The sequence below is a fragment of the Dipteris shenzhenensis genome, chromosome 4 (genome assembly GCF_047967505.1).
Source record: "Dipteris shenzhenensis isolate YYH24624 ecotype China chromosome 4, Dip_SZ_1.0, whole genome shotgun sequence".
In the NCBI taxonomy this organism is placed as follows: Eukaryota; Viridiplantae; Streptophyta; class Polypodiopsida; order Gleicheniales; family Dipteridaceae; genus Dipteris; species Dipteris shenzhenensis.
Window position 1 is genome coordinate 56264367 of NC_141599.1, and position 21111 is coordinate 56285477.

At 42.2% G+C, this 21111-nt stretch overlaps 1 protein-coding gene across 1 annotated transcript in view; it reads right to left on the reverse strand.

Annotated features, from left to right (window-relative positions):
• Positions 1–3342: 3342 nt before the first annotated feature.
• LOC147903088 (UvrABC system C protein) overlaps positions 3343–21111 on the reverse strand; it is a 35750-nt gene continuing 17981 nt past the window's right edge. Inside the window, exons 3-4 of the mRNA XM_087373838.1 lie at positions 14664–14728; positions 3343–3655 (exon numbers count right to left, since the gene is read on the reverse strand). Coding sequence (XP_087229964.1) covers positions 3623–3655; positions 14664–14728 — 98 coding nt within the window. The 3' untranslated portion in view covers positions 3343–3622. The remainder of the gene's footprint in view (positions 3656–14663; positions 14729–21111) is intronic.

Below are 21111 nucleotides of genomic sequence, written 5' to 3' on the forward strand. Positions count from 1 at the left end.
GCATTATTTACTCATGGACCCAAACTTAGGAAAGATCATGGAGAACATTTAGTAAGGCCACCCAACCAGCCAGTACTCTCTCAAGGATGTGTATCTCATGAAGGACGATCATCTGTGTGTGACTCGTCGTGAGATGCGGATGGAAGTAATAAAAGAATCTCATGCACCACACTATGCGGGTTATGGAGGAATCCACTGCAACCCAAGTCATTGAAAGATACTTCTTTTGGCTGAGTATGTGAAAGGGCATCCACAAGTTTGTGATGGAATGCATTACTTGCCAAAAGGTAATGTATGACAAGTAAAAGACCTCAAGGCTATTGATGCCACTTCCAGTGCCTCAAGCTCCATGGCAAACCATAGCCATGGACTTCATCCTTTGATCTACCAAGATCAATGAATGGAAACAATGGGATTTAGACTATTATTGACAGATTTAGCAAGCAAGCTCACTTTATTCCTATCAAGAAGAACATCGAAGCAAACCGCATGGCAAAGTTGTTTATGGCACTGATTTTCAAGCATCATGGCTACCCAAATCAATAGTAAGTGATTGAGACCCTCGAATGACTAGCGTGTTTTGGAGTGAATTTTTATTCATTTTTTCCAAACCCAGTCAAAAAATCAAAATTGTGAATTCCACGGTGCTAGATCTCCTAAAGTGCTATGTGTCTAAGCAAAAAGGTGAATGGAAAAGCTGATATCTTTTACTGGAGTTTGGGTACACCACCACCACGCACAGTTCCACGGGAAAAGCTCCTTTTGAAGTGATCTATGGGAAGACAATATTAACACCCCATTCTTAGGACTAAGGATGAGATTTTTGTAGCGTGGTCAGTATGCATTTGAGACCTTGAGACGGCTTTTCTTAGGTTCAAACAACCATAGAAAGATCCAAAGAGAAGCACAAAAGAGCAACCGATAAGCATAGAAGGGAGATGAATCTCTAAGAGAGAAATTGGATACTCCTCAAGTTGGAGAAACCCACAATAAAGGGGAAATATCCAAAGGTGTCTACCAAATAGTATGGACCTTTTCACGCCAATGAAGCAATAAATGAACTTGCATAGCGACTAAAACTACCAGAGAACTAGAAGATCCACATGGAGAGTGCATAATCCCCCACTTTTCAAGGAAAGAAGCATAAGACAAGTAGCACCGCATTTGGATGGAGGGCAACGTGAGGCAAAAGCAAAAGAGGCACCCCCTAGGAGAAAGTGCCCCCTTTTCTAAAGCCTGCTTATGGGAAAGCAAAGAAAGCTCCCCACTTTAGTGAAAAGCCAATAAAGCTTCAGCTTTTGGAAATCAAGGGGGGTAACCTTTGGAAAGCATGTGGTTTCTAGCTACCCACCCTAATCTATGAATTGGTGTGCTGAGATCCGTACGCTACTTAATCCCTTGTGACCCACTTTCAATTGCAAAAGAGACCTACCAAGGGGAAACAGCCCTTAGTTATGGACCCTACTGTGGTGTCTTGCTTCTCTCTTCCCCTCTCTAACAATTTCACTCCTAGCTCTCCGATGAAGTTTCCTTTGCTGTTCCAAAGTCCCAACCATCGATTGGAGCAAAGACTTAACTGCAAATCACCCATTTTACTGCATGTAGTTTCCAGCCATCTATGCATGTGATTCTTTAAGCGTGATTTAACTAGGAGGTTTGCAATTTGTTTAAAAAGATGTGTTTGAGCTCCGGTTAATTTTTCAATGCAGAGGAGTATGTCTTGCATAACTAAAGAAAGGCTATCAAAAGCACTCAAGGTTATTTCCCATGAGAATCTAAGAGTAAGATGGCAAAATGTGAATTCTTTTGATAAGTTACATGCCTGAGCTGAACCAAAACTTATTCATGACTCAAACTAGCCTAAGCATCCTCCTAGGGATGCCTTATGATAGTATGGGACACCATGACACTCCAAGAAGTTGAAGGACTTAGTCAAGATTTAAATGTATGTTAAGAAGATCCCTTTGCAGAGAGAAAATTGTAAAATCAAAGAGAGGCTTTTCCCTTATCCATCTTCAAAGAAATAAACACCTTAAGATGTTACATCCCTGGCTAACCACGTGTTGCCAATAGCTAGCTCGATAGACACTAGGAGCCGACACTCCTAGAAGTTTAAGGACTTAGTCAAGATTTAAATGTATGTTAAGAAGATCCCTCTACAGAGAGAAAATTGTAAAATCAAAGAGAGGCTTTTCCCTTATCCATCTTCAAAGAAATAAACACCTTAAGATGTTACATCCCTAGCTAACCGCCTGTTGCCAATAGCTAGCTCGATAGACACTAGGAGCCGAGAGACAATTAGGGTGAAAGGCCCTAGGGCTAAGGTTAAGAAATATCATTAGAGTTCTAAGGTTAGACATGGCCTAGGCTAGCAAACTAGTCCAATGCCTCCCTTTTGGAGAGGACATCCGTGATATGGGGGACAGATATCTCCTGGGCTAGGGTTAGGCCATAGACCTTACCTGTGACCTAGGATGAGCTAGAATAACTCTATGGTTGGATGGTGGGTTTCCTAGTCTCCGGTTCAGTGAAGATGATCGGGATAGAAAAATCCATTTCAGACTTGGAAAAGACACAAGGTTTCATAGCTCAAAAGATACTCAGACCAAAAGATGAGTGGGAGAGAGGAGGTGCTTGTGGCACACAATCAATGAAGGAGCCACCCAACACAACAAAGTACAAAGTAACAACCCAAACAATAGGCAGCAACCACCCCTCTTGTATTAATTATTACTTATGAATACCACAGAACCACTATTGTGTAGTCACGGCACTACTAGTGGAAGCCATTGACATAGTGCAATGGTATCGTAGCTAAATTAAGTCAAGGAACACGTGAACAAATTAAAATCATGCATACCAAGATGTCAAATCTCCATATGCCTCCAACATGTATGCCAAACTATGCAAAAGATGTAACATCTAGTGTGGCGAAAGTAAGAACCAAACATCACCCAAGTTAAATCTCTATAAGCACCCAAAATCCATTCCACAACGCATCTCAAACATCATTTTTAGCTTGATGACTTGGTACTTTTGATTGGAGGGAAATGAATCTGTTCAATGGTTATCCTATTCTTCATGAGCATTTTCACAGCATTTGATTACTAATCAGAAAATGCAAGGAGTTCTACAGAAAGGATTCAGCAATAAAAATACTCAATTCCTAATAGGTTCTACGAATCTGAGCCATGATGCATAAGAAAAATATCTCGCTAGTTTTGGACAAGAGTCTACAGCATGGTATCTCCAACCTCAATACTGACCTGTAGATTTCAAAGTAGAAATAGCTTCTTATGAACAGATTTTTATAAGTAACTTGCACTGAAAAAGAGTGGATCCAAAAAAGAAGAATGCCTCTCATTACATATATCAAAGCCCAACACCAGAGGCCAAATTGACATGCCTACTTTACATTCAACTCTCAAAGCATAGACCCCACAATGAGTGTTTCTACATCATAACAGGCAATGCTCAACATGTTTCCTGTTTATAAGTTGCTAGAGTCCCAATATCTGACAGAAAAGAGAGACAGTTCTGTATACTTGTGCATATGACCTGCATCACTTTTGAGCCGCACAGCCTTGTAATTTCTGGCATCATCGCAGTTAAAATCTATATATCATCGCTTACTATCCCTCGAACTGTTTGTTAGCTGAAAGTATGGACAAGAGAAAACAAGGTAAGATTGATTATGAAATTAAAAGCACGACAATAAAATCAAAGCATAGTCAGCTGAGTCACAACTGTCTACGACACCAAAACCACAGCGCGACAACTCCAGAAACAGAGGAGGAGCACTATACACTCTTTAAGAACCTTGAGAACAACCCTCTCTTCAAAACATAGTTGAGAAGCACAACCTCTGACTTTGGGAACACCCAGGTGAGCTACAAACTTCGCACTATTAACATTAAAAGGGCCAAGGATAATATCAGCAGCATACATATCCCACATGTCCCACATGCATAAACCACAAGCATACTTCCATTGATCTAAAACAGGACAAAATTTGACATTCTCTCTCTCTCTCTCTCTCTCTCTCTCTCTCTCTCTCTCTCTCTCTCCCCCCCCCCCGGAGAGAGAGATACAGGCAGACCTCATACAGGAGCAGCATTTGACCACAATCATGATACTCTTCAGGCTCCTCATACTCCTCCTCAGATTCTGAAACCTCGATGATCATGCTCCGCTTACCTGAGGCTGACTTTGCCTTGCATGATTTGTTGTGATCAACACTCCACTTTTCTCCACACCTAAAGCGTAGTCCCTTCTTTCTCCTCTCATCCATTAGTGATTGGGGAAACTGCTTTTGAACCTCCCTCCTATATTTGGGAATTGTTCTACCAGGTACACCATAAGCTGAGGCTGATTGAGAAGGCTTATACCCCATTTGAAGTTTATGTTCACCCATAGACTTCCTCACACCATAATCCATTGTACTTGGCTTCTGGAAAGTACCTATCCCAATGACCTTCTCCTTTGGATTATACTTGGGCTCATACAATTCTGCCAGTTGCATGGCTTCATCCAATGACTTGGGTCTAGAGGCCATCACATCAGAAGCAATAGAGGATTGAAGCCCATGAATAAACCTTATCATTCTCTGTTTTTCATCTATCCCTCTCACAAACAGGGAAAGCTTCCAAAACTGTTTTATATAGTGCCTAACTGATCCATTTTGAACCAAATCATACCATTGACACAAGTATTGATTTACAACCAAAGGAGAGAGAAAGGTGACAACCATTTCCTGTTTGAACTCCTCCCATGTGGCCATAGGTATTCTAAGTCCCCCTTCCACCTCTTGTAAGTAGTGCCTCCACCATGTGTGGGCATAGTCCTCTAAATGTAGGACTGCGAATTGAAGTTTGGCAGCATCAGTTCTAGGGCTCAACTTGAAGTAATCTTCCAACTTGCTTAACCACTCATAAAGCTCATTTGGTGAGGTGGACTCTCCCTTAAATTTCTGCAGCACTATTTTGTCCTTGTAGTCCTTGCCCATACTAGAACCTTGCTCCATTTCTTTTTTAATATCAATCTGAGTGGTCTTCACAAACTGAGTGAAAGACATAGCCTCTTTAACATCTGCATCTAACTGATTATAAGCCATCAACTGGTGTGTCAAAATTTCACCCCTCTTAAGTGACACTTGGTACATTTTGGATGAACTGGTTCCACCTTCTGGAATTGGCACATGAGCTGGACTTGTTTCTGTAGTACCTAACAGATTTGCATTCCATGGGGGCACATGATAGGAAGGTGGTTGTGGATGAGATCTTCTAGCCTCTGCCATAAATCCACCTTTTCCTGAGTTCAAACCATCCTGATTTGGTTCCATAACCTTCTTGGGAACATCCTCTCTTAGGATTTCCTTCCCTCTAGGTTCAGCTCTATTCCTCACTTGATTCACATCACTCCTCATATTTCTTAGCTGAGTGAAAGCATAGCCAAACTTAGTCTTAGATTCTCTTTACACATCATCAAATTTCTGCTCCAGCATTACATTGAGCTGCCCAACTTGACCAGATAGCTTTTGCTGCTGATCCATAAGATGCTGCATCATTTTATTTTGCTTATACTTTGTTGTTGCTGCAGCATTGTAGCCAGAAATCCTTCAAGATCCACTCCAGGCCTGGAAAGAGGAGACTTGAGAGGTGATTGGGAGGTAGACCTTCTTGCCAATCCCTCATCTTCTGGCTCTTGTTCACTAATATGGACTTCATCCCCAAGTTCCAGGGCTCCAACATGCTCTTCTGCCTGGCTCATTAACTGAGCTTCATCATACTCCATCTCAGATCTTAGATCTTGAGATATTTTCCCCCTTCTGGACTTAGATGCAGATTTCTTTGGTGCCATAAGATTTCTTTGGCTAGGCAAGATAAAACAGAGTAGATTGGCCTGCAAAATCAGAAAGCCCCAAAAATTTCTAAGTATCTGATGGGATAATACAATTGGGCCACCTATAAGCAGATTTCAAGGTAAACAATCTTCAATGGGCTCCAAACTTAGTTCATGTACTCCAGAGGCTGAGGCGACTCCTTGGAAGCAGAGGTATCACTATTTGCAGCAGGGAAACCCTAATTCGAAGCAGAAATGCAGGTACAACCAGTCAAAAACGCTGATAACTCCCCCACTTGGACTCCAATGTCTACCAAACTTTAGGAGCAGCCTATAGATCCCTAGGGCGACCAGCTTGGTGCAAGAAGCCCCAAATTCTGAGCAGTACTTGGCTATATTGCAATTTAGGTCAAATTCGGTTGCACCAGTCATATTTTCGAGCAATTTCTCGGCCAGACCTGCACCATTTCGTGTTTCTTGCACATAGGAGTGATCAGGGAAGCAAGAGCTATCCAATGATGCTAAAAGCCCAAAATTCTGAGCACTCTAAAATTTAGGGCCTCTGCACAGTCCGACACGTGGCAGCAACTGACTGGGACACCTGACCGCGATGAATTTTTGCACAGAAGTAGGGATAGGCCTCAAGATGCCATGCTCCAAGTTTCAGCAAGTTTGGACATGATTTACCCCACGATTTCCCATGAAAACGGCTCTGATACCAAGTGTAACAAGGGCAACTACTAGACTACTAATCTGTCACTTAAACTAGTTTTTAAAAAAAAGAAAAGATAGAGGGGTAGGGTTAGAGACACTCTCACATGAGAGGGCATGGACTTGCAGCTCCATGGGCCGGCTAGCCATTGCTAGGGGATCCTTCTTGGGATTGAGTCAATCACCAAAGGGAGTAGACTCCAATTTGTATTATGATCAAAAGGTACCTGGAAGTACAGCTGAAGCCCCTTTTTATATTATGGGAAAGTGGGCCAGCAACACTAAATGCTTATGGGATAACTCATAAGGGCTGCCGCGTGGCATTACATGATTTAAAGTAGCATTTACAAAAGGAAATAGTAGTTTCCTACTAAAATAGAGCTAACTACTAAGCTGGAAGTAGCTACTGTTACACTCTCTCTCTTATTTAAAACATAAAAAGCTAAAAGGACCCTTTACACTTATGTATCGCTTCCTACAAAGAGGCAAAATTACATTCCTAACTTAGAAAGCACAAGCATACTCAATCAAACTCTCTTTTAAAACTAAAAGAAAAACAGGCTATTCAGCTCCCCGCTTTTTGTTTTCAGCTTATGATAAATCATTCTAAACATATCTAAGGCAATGCATTACACCATAGATAAAAGACATCATATCTAAGAATGTGCATACTTTTCTCATTATTTTTCTTGGATTATACCTCTTGTGTAATAGTAAAGTGATCAAATTACTACATTGAGTGATAAAAGACTTCTTAGTTGTACAAAGGCGGGAAAATCTATGGAATTGGGAAGAAATAACTCCATATTTTGCCAAATCAGAAATGTTTCAATGTGAGGCATTTTTATAATGTGTAAACCACTATATTCAGGTTATTCACGTTTACCATATATATCAACCTCTAATCCTATGGGAGATTGAGAAAGTCTAAGATCTAAGAAAACACAAGAATCCCCTCTTGAAGTGCAGTTCAGTTTACAAGAGTCACGAGGATAGATTCCGTCTCCAAAAGTAAAAGCGTCTTTGTACATAAAGTCTTGAAAGTCTGGAACATTTGGTACAAATAAATCATCTATAAAACGCCTTACTAGGCTAATCTTATGTACAATGATAGGACAGGTATTGATAAAAATAAGACGTTAGAACAGGCTTCCACTTCAGCTCCTGTCCTTCAAAATTGGGTGGGGGTTTTGAAGAAGGGCATCCCCATATGTGATTCTGAAGAAGGGGAGAATGCTATATCTTTCATGGATCATGAAGACATGCAGCCCATGCAGGCAGAGGCTTTGCCTCTCTGATATCTTGTTTCATACGTATACTTCTGTATATATCTCTTTCATGCATCAAACACTTAAGTGCTTTACATACAATGTACAGAGCCTCTCCAATGTCACAAAGTGGAGGCTTTTCTGGAATTATGTACATAAAATGCAGCCAGATATTGTTTGTTTGCAAGAGCATAATCAACACTCTAAGGCTGGTCATCGTGATCACTTTGGCGGCTATGATATATATTATGCTGGTACCACTACCTACTCAAGTGTATGCATAATGGTTAGACATGAGCTGGAGCCTCAGATAGCATTCAATGACAGCAGTGGCCGATGGATGGTCATACAATGTAATGTCAATGGTGATATTCTTGAGTTTGCATCAGTCTATGCCTCCCAGACCTCTGCCATGAGGGCTTTTTTATGGGATTCTTTAAGCAAATATCCATGGAGATCCAATGCATTTATCTGTGGAGATTTTAATAATTCCCCTCTGCCGAGAGATAACACCACTTCAAGATCTCATATGCTATCATCGGAAAGACAAAAATGGAATAACATGCTTCTTTCTGTGCAGGCTGAAGATTTATGGCTGCTTCTACAAGCGTCAGTGCCTGGATATACTTTTCATCATAATGCATTTACTACATCCTGGGCAAGGCTTGACAGATGGTATTTGTTTTATCCACAACAATATGCAGATTTTAGCCCTCATCTCCTCATAGATTTCTCATTGGGCTTGTCAGATCATGCCCCATTATGGATAAATCTGCAACTTGGTATGCCACTAGATGATTTGCCGACTCTTTCCAGCAGATTACTGCATGTTAATCAGGCTTATCTCCGACATCAATATTTCCAGCAAATGATCAGACTTGCAATCCATCCCTTGCCTTTGCATGCCCAGGAGGACATGAATTATGCTTGGGACAGTTTTGTCTCTCGTATACAGAATGTCATTAGGGAGTATGGAAACTGGCACATGGCTACATGGAGGAATGAGGTCAAATGGGCAAAAAGGACAGCACAACAATTGACTGAATTTTCACATTTAAGACCTCTCTCTGAATCAGAAAATGATTCCCTTTCACAAGCTCGGATCAAACTGGCTGATAATGATCACAGGAAATTGCACAAATGGCAGATTAGAGCAAGAATGAAGCCCCTCATGGATAAGGGCTGCTCTTCAAAAGCCTTCTTCCAGGGCCTGCATGCTACTCGAAAGAAAAACTCATGTCTAAGGGTAAGGAAGCTAGATGGCTCTTGGACGCACTCTTTCTCTGATCTCCAAGATGAATGCCAAAATTACTTCCAGAAATTGTTCTCTACCCCTGGCTCCCCATCAAATCAAATGACTAATGCGAGGACTGAATTTCTTCAATATGTTTCTGAGATAGTGGAAATGGATGATGCTCTTACATTCGAGAGACCTTTCACTGACACAGAACTTGATAATGCATTGTCCCACCTCGGCAAATACAAGTCCCCTGGCTGGGATGGTCTTACGGTGGAATTTTATATTTCCTTTTGGGATGATTTGAAAGATGTTCTCTTACAAATGATCAATGTTGCCTGGCAAGAAAATCACTTGCCGCACCTTTGGAAGCACGGCATAATCAAACTTGTGCCAAAAAAAAATCTGTGTGATCATATGTCAGATTGGAGGCCTTTTACTTTGATGCCTGTAGTTTACAAACTCATTGCCAAAATGATTGTGTATAGGCTTCATGGGATACTGAATGCGGGCCTTCTTCCTCATCAGTATGGGTTTGTGCCGCGAAGACAAATCCATGACAATATCTCCAATGCATTGACTGCAATTGAATATGCTAAGTACTCGCATCAAGATGTGCTCATATTGCAGGTAGATATCACTAAGGCATTTGACACTGTTCAATGGAATTTTATCTCTCAAATCATGACAAAGTTGGGCTTTGGTCCCAAGATAGCAAATGCAATTTATTGGCTTTATTCTGGCTCTACCTCTCAGTGCATTCTTGGGAGTCATCTATCTCGGTCATGGACATTGGGTAGATCAGTCAGACAGGGCTGCCCTCTTAGTGCTCTCTTCTATGCCATTGCACCCATCCCCTCTTGATAAATCTTGATCATCTTACAAACACAGGACAGATGACTGGTCTTAAAATCCCTAGGGCTGCATCTTTTTTGGCACAGGCATATGCTAATGATTCCTCCTTTATGCCACAGAACTCTCCCCGGGAAGTCCACATGCTTATAACCACATTATCATTGTATGGATTAGCAGCGAGATTGCATGTCAACTTTGACAAATCCAAATTGCTTCCCCTGAAACAATATGACTGGCATTCTATTCTCTGGCCAGGTCAGGTAGTGCATTCCAAAGATGTAGTCAGGCATTTGGGATATCCTATAGGATGGCATATCACCAAGAAGCAGCAAAATGGATCTTCCAAAGACTTCAACATAAACTGGAATATTGAAAAATTTCTACTCGGCCACTTCATGTCAGGCTTAGAATAGTACAGTCTATTGTAATGTCCTATGTTCAGTTCTTTTTGCCTTTGCTACATTGATCCTCGAGATATATTTCAACCTTTATGACTCAAGCTATGGAGCTGTTATGGAGGACAAAAACTGCTGTGAAAGCATTGAGACTGCTGAAGATGGAAATGGTGTGCTCTCCTAGGATGCATGGGGGACTTAATGTTCTCAATATCAGATATCATGTACTTGCAAGGAAGACGACTATGCTCCATACTTTTTTCCGTCAACAACAGCCATGGACTTGTATGAAGCATCCATGTGTGTCAACATGAGGACATCTGCTTATGGCCATTGGACTACTGATCATTGGGAGGTTGTCATTGGGAGATTTGTAGGGAAGATTCCTGGCTGCCCTTTCTCTACTGCTCTCATCCTATTCCTCTGCCTGCTTTGACCTCCATCAAAGCCTACAAGCTTCTTCAGCCTGCCCCATGGATTCATCAATATGCTAGTACTCTGTGGCATATCAAGCAGCCCCTCTCATGGTGGCGGAAGAATCTCCGAATATTATGGAGGTGTAAAATGCCTTTGAAACAAAGACTTTTTCTTTGGAGATGCATGACCGGCACATTGTCAGTGGGAATCACACTTGCCAAACGTCACATTACACCATCCACATGTTTAAGGTGTCAGGCTCCTTCAGAGACTGTCCCTCATTTGCTTTGGCACTGCCCGTCTTCTCGGAACCTCCTTGGGAGATTATCTTCGCCTCCGTTTCCCGAGTCACAGATTTGGGAAACTTTTTTGGTTATTTGGCAGATTTTTGAGGTCTTCGTCTCAATACTCACTATTTCTCTCATGGGTGAGATATTGGGCTCTTTGGACAATCTGGAATGAGCATAATTTGGCATACTTGGGCCGCCAGATTCACAAGTCATATGAATCTTTCAGAGCCTCATTGCGGCAATCTTTATATGATGCCTGCCATGAGGGTGATATACATGCTTCTTGCATAGAGCTTTTCTTTTTATGCTTCTGATCTTTGGGATACTCTCCATTTTGGAGACTTCCCATCTTGTAAATTTATAAGAATATAAATACAATGCACTGGATTTTACCCCAAAAAAAAAAAAAAAAAGTGTGTGTGTGTGTACATACATACATACATATATATATATATCCAGGGGTTGCTTTTGCACTCCCTGGGAGCTGCCATGTGCCCTCCCTAAAGCAGATGTACTAGAGCAGATGTACTAGATGGTTTTTTGATGTTCCATAGACATGTTGGTCTCCCGTGGATAGACTCTCTCTCTCTCTCTCTCTCTCTCTCTCTCTATATATATATATATATATGCACATACATACATGCATACACACACACATATATATGCATACATACATACATACATACATGTATGTATGTATGTATACCTAGATGAATCCAGGAACATTCCCAAACTCATCCTCTAAAAACACAACATAGTCCCTACTATGCGTGATGAAGTTTATGGTTTTCAATCTTATGAGTGACTATTGTGAGATTGAAACTGCACTATGACACTTACGTCATCAGCGCTCAACAGTGGGTGTAGACCATAGTATAAAAATATGCTCACACATATACATCCACACACCCACGCATACTTGAGCATCCATTTATACAAAGTCTTCGTACTAAGTTTCTGTCGGCACTCCATGACGAAGGTTATAGCACTAAAGGAGAAGGCTAATCAAAAAGTAGTCCAAAAACTCTTCATTCAAGCTACAACTACTTGTGAAGTCTAAACGATTTCATTTTAGTCTCTCCCAAACGAGCATCTAAATCTAGCTGATATGATGTCTATATGTATATGTATGTATGTATGTATGTATGTATGCATGCATGTGTATGTATGTATATATGTATATGCATGTATGTATGTATATGCATGTATGTATGTATGTATGTCTATATATTCACATACATACATACATGTATATGTATGTATGTATATATGTATATGCATGTATGTATGTATGTATGTCTATATATTCACATACATGTATATACATACATACATACATACATGTATGTATGTATACCTTTGTAAGACTAGAATAAGTCCAATCATACAAATTCAGAATTTTTGTTGTTCTAAAGATCAAAAATCTACAAAGAAAATAAAAGAGAATGAAAGAGAAGAAAAAAGAGGTAGACAAAAACTTTTATGAAAAGCAAAAGGAAGACATACTTAGCAAGCAAAGCAACACTTATGTCGTCATCAGTGCCCAAGCATAAGCAGCTATACTGGATTTCTAAAGACCCGCGGAGTCTCTTGGGCAAACCCAGTGCTTACTAAAATACGTCAAATAAACAAAAGAGAATGAAAACAAGAAATAAAGAAGAAACGAAGCAGGTGACTTAAGCAAAAATAAACAAGCAAGTCAAGAAACAAAAACTTCCAAAAAACTAGAAACTCTCTCTCTCTCTCTCTCTCTCTCTCTCTCTCTCTCTCTCTCTTATTTAAAACATAAAAAGTTAAATGGCACTTTACACTTACGTCTCGTTTCTACAAAGAGGCAAAAATACATTTCTAACTTAGAAAGCACAAGTATACTCAAACAAACTCTCTTTTGAAACTAAAAGAAAAACGGGCTATTCAGCTCCCCGCTTTTTGTTTTCAGCTTATGTTCAATCATTCTAAACAAACCTAAGGCCGAAACACCATAGATAAAAGACTTCATATCTAAGAATGTGCAAACTTTTTTCATTATTTTCCTTGGATTATACCTCTTCCTTGGATTATACCTCTTGTGTAATAGTAAAGTGATCAAATTACTACATTGAGTGATAAAAGACTCCTTAGTTGTACAAAGGCGGGAAAATCTATGGAATTGGGAAGAAATGACTCCATATTTTGCCAAATCAGAAATGTTTGAGTCAATGTGAGGCATTTTTATAATGTGTAAACCACTATATTCAGGTTGTTCACGTTTATCGTATATATCAACCTCTAGTCCTATGGTAGATTGAGAAAGTCTAAGATCTAAGAAAACACAAGAATCCCCTCTTGAAGTGCAGTTCAGTTCACAAGAGTCACGAGGATAGATTCCTTCTCCAAAAGCTCTAGCGTCTTTGTACATACATACATACATACATTCAACGTCAAAGCATTTGGCGACTCCACTACTTCAAATTTCTGTTTCATTGCAGCCACCACTTGGTCCCAGACCTCCTTGGTAGAGTGCAGCAAGGCCTCATGCCAAGTCAAGGCTACATCTTCAAGAAAATCAAGCAAAATCTCCGCCCAATCCTTCATGGACAATGAATGCCGTCATCCTCGAACAAAAGATCAAGCAATCCCTCTATGGCCTTTAATGATTCACAAGGCACATGGATGGTTATGCAATGCCTTGTACAGGGTGATATCTTTGAATTTGCATTTGTCTATGCTCGACAATCCTCTCGTCATCATGGATAGATTTGGGAATATATATATATATATATATAACATATATTTATGTATTATATTTATTTATATATATATATATATATATATACATACACATGTATATTTATTTATTTATGTACATATACATTTTAGATATATTTGTGTATGTATGTGTATATGTATATATATATATATACATACACACACGCACACATACATACATACAAACATATGTGTGTGTGTGTGTATGCGTACACAAACACACACACACACACACAGATATATATATATCTTCTTTTCTTTTTTTTAAAAAAATCCTTGTTTCACTAAATAGCATTATAGATCTTGCATGATGGGCCAACGACATACAAACAGTGCTCTAATGCAAGGATCAATAAAACATCCCTTGTTTCACTAAATAGAACTATGGAACTTACATGATGGTCCGATGATATAACAAACAGAGCCGCAGCTTTGGAAAACAACGTTCCAGTTGTGCATTTGAACTTGTCCAAGGTCATCCGTTAATCATCAAATACGTGCAATGAAAGATTGCTATGCCCTCTCCCCTATAAATCCCCTCTTTCCCCCAAAAAAATATTAAAGGCAATAACTCCAAGATTCCTTTATCGAGTGTTGTTTAAATGTTGCAAAAATTTCATCTCAATATTCCTCATTTTACAAGCACCATAGTAAATATGTCAAGTAAGGAAGACATGTGCCTACGAATTTCCTTCAAATTTTGGACATGATTGTCCAAAAACGAAGAAAAAAATGTCTTTGAATGTTACAAAACCACAAGCATCAATCATTCCCAAGTTTCTTTGTTTTTGTATTCAACCAACAAACACAATTTTTTATTATGGTGAGAAAGGAGCCAAGACGGTCATGGAGTACGCTACACAATGATATGTGCAAATGTAAGCTCAAATCTATATCAAACCTCAGACTTCAAAGAGTTTAAAAATTCCCTCGCTTGCTCCTTCATTTGCTCGGTCTTCTGTGCACCTGATGAACATAGCCCAGTATTTAAAGCAAGGCAACCACAAAAGCTGACATAATTGAGACCATTCTAACTAGTGACAACATGGCCAACTTTGGCCTTTTTAATAGATTGACATTTCAAACGTGAATATGCAAGCACAAGAACAAATGAAACAGCCCTAACGCTTCACCCAAAACTATTTCAAACATTATTATACTCATCCTTCAGTCCTTCCCTCCACACATTTTCACTAAAGACTATTTCATCTTTAAACACAAAAAGTGCCAACCAACATTGCAGTCCTGTATGATCACAAAGGAAGATATTCTTAAGCATTGAGTTCTTAAATGCTATCGTGTGCATCTCCTGTGGAATGGCCCTTTTTTTCTCGTTATTTCCAGATGTAAGAACTAATGGCTGGATAGCCCTACTAGAAAGCTTTCATTTGGTATGCATATTGTATTTGCATACACTTAGGACTACCTACGCCATCGCTGTCCGGTCGCTCGACATGCCTCTGAAGGGCCTCAGAAATAGCCCTTTTTCTCCCTTTATTACACTAGGGCTCCCTCTACTGCCTCTGACCGACCTCGGGGGGTGCGGGGGGGGGTGTAGGGGGCGACTCTGACCTCTGGTGCACGGCCTCGCTAAGTGACCCATCCGTCTACAACGAAGACACTGTCTCGGCAGCCCAGGAACCTCCAATCTTTGCTTGAGCGTTCCGCCCTCAAGGGTCTCTAGAAGAATCACCTCGAGAAGGGACTATGAGTTCTCTCCAACCATCCTAAGTCGAGGGACACCATGTCATGTCCTGAAATGATTGCATTGCTAACTCAGCTGGAGATAAAAGAGCCTTAACGGTTGTGGGATTTGAGGGTGCTGCCAGAGAGCCCCTCTGGCCAGACCAAGGGTCACCAACAAGAAAAACTTTCTCCAAACCAAGCAAAATCTTTGCTGCCAGGAAAGGGGGGAAAGGTGGGAAAGGGAGGGAAAAGAACGGGGGGAAGGATAGAAGGAAGAAGGAAGAAGGAGAAGAAAGGAGCCAGCCACAAGCTAAGTCAAGAGAAAGAGTTCTTGGACTTATATGCTGTGGTAGGCTAAGAGAACCGCTGCGCCACCCAAAAAAACCATACCACCAATCGCAAGTACCTCCACGACACCTGAGAACAACATAATGCACAAGAGGATGCCACAAACCACCAAACGCCCATTGGCTGCTCCAGAAACTCGAACCAAAATACAGCTTTCCCCCTAGCCTGAGCAAGGTGAGGAAGCTCAAGAAAGAATTGTGTAGGCGCTCTTGGGCTGAGATCAATCCCTTGAGCTGCCTCCACCACTTTGTACTGGGCAGAATTTCCTCTACAAGCTTGTGACCTGCGCACAAGCACTCCGGCTGTCACGAGGACGTGAAATTATGGGAATTTTGATTTGCGACTCCTGTAATTTGCGCGTGACTACCTTGAGCCTCTTGGGCGCGAGGGTGCCCGGCCATGGGGCGGGACTTGGGGAATCAACATTCCTAGTGGGCCCTTGGAAATAGTGAATGTGCGCCCAGTTACTAGGCAATTCATTCCTAGGGCCAAAGTGTGCAACAGGGGGGCCAAAAGAGTGGTGCAATTAAAAACTGCTATTTTTAGCATAGGACTACAAAAGGGACCCAATGCTCTTATTTTGGGTTCAGTTGGCCAAACAATTTTCAGAAGGAGCCAGATCATCAGTTGTGACCTGCCAGAGGCTGCCAAGAGCTGCTAGAGCAAAAATTGCAGATTCCCAGGAGCCTGCCAAGGAAAAATGTCACCAGTCAGGGCCTGTACCAGCACATCCAGGACCTACCAGAGGAAAACGCACCAGATCCAGGGCTTGTAGCAGATTGCGATTTCTACCAGGGGTGTCTGCTGCAAATTGTGATCCAGTTTCTAGGTCTTCCGGGCTGTGCCAGGTGACTACGTCATGTTCTGGTACTGTTTTCAGGTGTTTTCGAGCTGCTACAGGGAATGGGATTTCTTTTCAGGAGTTTCCAGGCTGTTCAGGCTGTGCAGGGGAATTGCGATTTCTTTTTTGGGATGTTTAGGTTGTGCAGTAAAATTGCGATTCATTTTTCAGGCTGTCTAGGCTGTCCAGGAAGATTGCGATTTGATTCTAGTTGCTTCCGGGATGTGCTAGCTGACTTTGGCAACTTTCCAGGTGTGGGTGTTCGCTTCTAAGTTGTTGTTGGGGCTATGTCAGAGCAGAATCAGCTTATCTCCGCAGGATCTTGGGTTTTCTAGCCAGGGTGACCTTTCTTCTGTGGATTCCAGTTAGAAGAGGGCTTGTCTTTGCCTGCTTTTGCTGTTCCCGGGTTGGTTGCTGGCTAGTACTGCGTTTGGGTTTCTTTCCTCACGAAGAAGGGTTGATTTATGCTGTTGGGCAGTGGCCAGGGAGACTATAGATTGTGGCAACCCATTGGGAAGTGGTTGGTTGTTTGATTGCACCAGAGTTCAGCTGTTGAGGGCTTTGTCTTGCAGTGGTTCAGCCGTGTTGGCTGGTTGGGCACTTGGATGTGCGATTGCAAGAGTGGTTCACACAGTGGATGCTATTGGAGTCTTTGTTGCATGCTTTGATTGGCTGAGGATACAGGATTGCCTAGGGATTGTATGACGTTCACCGTTTGAAGTTGAGCAGGGAATTACAGGGTGGGCTGGACGAGAAGTCTGAGGTCGTCGGTTTGCCTATGGAGCAGCTTCCTAGAGACCTTTGTAATCAGCCTCTTGGCTTCAAATGAATGTTAAATAAATACCGCAAGGGGCGCCAGTGTTTGGGGCCACGGTGTCTTTGTTTCTGAGTAGGAGCGCTCTAGCTTCCCTGTGATTTGTTGCAAATTTGCTTGTCTATTTACTGTATATGCTGTATTTGCGTGGATCCTACCACCCTTTATGTTGTTGAGGCTGGTTTTAGTGGTTCCATTCCTGGGATCCACCTAACTTCTTCAAGAGGGGAGCCTGTGGTTGGCTTGGTGCAAGTCCAGTGAAGAAGATAGCATCTATTCAGTAAATATGTCACATAGGGAGAGATCTGTGAGCCTTACTGAGGAGCAGCAGCACATGTCTCAGTCTCTTGGAGGGGACCAGGATGTAGGAGAGGAGACCCAGCATGTTGCAGAGCATCAGGATGATCGGATGGATGTGGAGGATGTGGAGCTATTCAAGGCATAGATGCAGAGCTTTGTGAGTGCTTTCACGCAGTTCACACAGGATCCTCGCTTCCAGAAGATGATGAACTCAGAGGTGCAGCCGAACAAAAGGAAGCCTGATGATGGGGATAGGGATGTTGGAGCTAACAAGCAACCCCATGTTACTTTTCAGGATCAGCCCTCTCAGATCCCTTATGGTCAACAGCAGCAGTCCAACACATCTAATGCGCAATGTATTATGTATTTGTTACAATGGCTCTACAGATAAATATTCACTGTTGGTTAACCTGTTGGCGGCATTGGTACGCTGTCCTTTCAGGTTTGGTTGTTCTGTTGGGTCGCTCCCATTTCAGACTTGGTTGATGTGTTGATGGCATTGTTGGCTGTCTTTCAGATTTGGTTATTTGGTTATTTTTCTATTTCAGCTTTGGTTATTTCATTTGCTTTTGATTTTTCCATTGCTACTCTTTCTTTTTGTTTTTCTTTGCAGGCAATCGAGGACGTCTGCCTTCTTTCAAGAGAGGGATCTGTCACGAGGACGTGAAATTATGGGACTTTTGATTTGCGACTCCTATAATTTACGCGTGACTGCCTTGAGCCTCTAGGACGCGAGGGTCTAGCCATGGGACGGGACTTGGGGAATTAAAATTCCTAGTGGACCCTTGGAAATAGTGAATGTGCGCCCAGTTACTAGGCAATTAATTCCTAGGGCCAAAGTGTGCAACAGGGGGGCCAAAAGAGTGGTGCAATTAAACACTGCTATTTTTAGCACAGGACTATAAAAGGGGCCCAGTGCTCTTATTTTGGGTTCAGCTGGCCAAATTAGTTTCAGAAGGAGCCAGATCATCAGTTGTGACCTGCCAGAGCCTGTCAAGAGCTGCTAGAGCAAAAATTGCAGATTCCCAGGAGCTTGCCAGAGAAAAACGTCACCAGTCAGGGCCTGTACCAGCACATCTAGGACCTGCCAGAGGAAAACGCACCAGATCCAGGGCCTGTAGCAGATTGTCATTTCTGCCAGGGGTGTCTGCTGGAAAATTGTGATCCAATTTCCAGGTCTTTCGGGCTGTGCGAGGTGATTGCATCCTGTTCTGGTACTGTTTTCAGGTATTTCCGGGCTGCTATAGGGAATGGGATTTCTTTTTAGGAGTTTCCAGGCTGTTCAAGCTGTGCAGGGGAATTGCGATTTCTTTTCTGGGATATCCAGGCTGTGCAGGAAAATTGCGATTCATTTTTCAGGCTGTCCAAGCTGTCCAGGAAGATTGCGATTTGATTCTAGTGGCTTTCGGGCTGTGCTAGCTGACTTTGGCAACTTTCCAGGTGTGGGTGTTCGCTTCTAAGTTGTTGTTGGGGCTGTGCCAAAGCAAAATCAGCTTATCTCCGCAGGATCTTGGGTTTTCTAGCTAAGGTGACCTTTCTTCTGTAGATTTCAGGTAGAAGAGGGCTTGTCTTTGCTTACTTTTGCTGTTCCCAGGTTGGTTGCCGGCTAGTTATTGCGTTTGGGTTTCTTTCCTCGCGAAGAAGGGTTGATTTATGATGTTGGGCAGTGGCCAGGGAGGCTATAGACTGTGGCAACCCGCTGGGAAGTGTTTGGTTGTTTGATTGCACCAGAGTTCAGCTGTTGAGGGCACAGGATTGCCTAGGGATTGGATGTCGTTCATCGTTTGAAGTTGAGCAGGGAATTATAGGGAGGGCTGGACGGGAAGTATGAGGGTGTTGGTTTGCCTGTGGAGCAGCTTCCTAGAGACCTTTGTAATCAGCCTTTTAGCTTCAAATGAAAATTAAATAAATACCGCAGTCTTTGTTTCTAAGTAGGAGCGCTCTAGCTCCCCTGTGATTTGTAGTGTGTTGCAAATTTGCTTGTCTATTTACTGTATATGCTGTATTTGCGTGGATCCTACCACCCTTTACGTTGTTGAGGCTGGTTTCACCAGCCACCCAGGCCTAGTGGCGAGAGACCTCCAATGGTTGCCTCGAATTAAATTGTGGTTGCTCGTTACTCAGTTCACAATGCGTCTCCCAGAGACACACACCTGCAAAGACCGCCTCTACTAGGTGCTCGATAAAGCCCGCCTCTACTAGACGCATGGCAACGCTTATGTGAGGTGAAAAGAGGTGCCTTTGCACTGCACAATGGAGCGCCTATGCAAGGCGCTCTTGTAGTACTTGTGCTCTAGAAGCTGCTTCAATGGAGCGGGCTGGAGCGGCAATTCCACATGTAGCAAGGCGCAATGGCGCGGGACTCCCATGGGGTTAGAGAAGCGTGAGAGCGTGCTGAAGACCGTGGGCGGTGAAACCAGCCTCTAGCAAAGTGAAGGGCAGTAATCCATAATCATCCGCACTCGTTACAACCATAATGCATCACATTTAGGCACTTCCTTTAGTTAGAACCACTTAGAAATAAACTTTAAAATATTGGAAGGGAGGCTAGAATTTCCCCGCTCAGCGCTCATAAACCATACACAAGAGACATAGATTGGTCCCAAAGGCTTTGGCGCCTCTTTTGGTATTTATTTATTTCTTCAGTCAGTGTAATGTGCTCTTTTACAACAAGGGCACTCCGTTCAACTTGTCCTCATTGGCAATTCCATTGTCCAAGCCAATTCTTTGCTTCAGAAGTCATCCAATTCCAAGTACAACTAGTACCCAATTGCCAAGTCAAGGCTAAGATTCCAAAGTGTTTGTGACCGACTGAAAGTTGACAATGCATTCCACAAGGCATCCAGCTTGCTAAAGAGTGTTTGGCAATCCCACAGTCAAGTGTCTAGCCTCTCAGAGCATCAAAGCAACATCACAAATCCCAAAATGCACAAGTGACCTCAAGGCAAGGTGAAATTCACAACACTGACCCTTTGGCACAAATCTAGGTACACCCTCTGTGTCTAGGTGTCTATGTCATGTTATGTTCTTCCTTTGTAACTACTCACCAATGCATGCAAAGTGGTTGGATGATAGTGATCTAGAAGTTGCACCAGAATTGTTGTAACTTTACGTAGAAGCTTTTCAGCTTAAGCCAACTTTGATTGTGGCTCCTTCAGGCTCAGCAGAGCGAGGTTTGGAGCATTGTCTGATGCTCAAGAGGGGGTAAGTACCTCCATTGCTATGACAGGCTCAGATATCTAGAGGTCGCTTCGTGACATTGTATGTTTCACCTGAGGTACTTGTCATGAGGGCGTGATTTCTGGCGCATGCATGTTGGCGATGGGCGTGCATGTGGGCAAGACTCTGGGAGAACAAAGA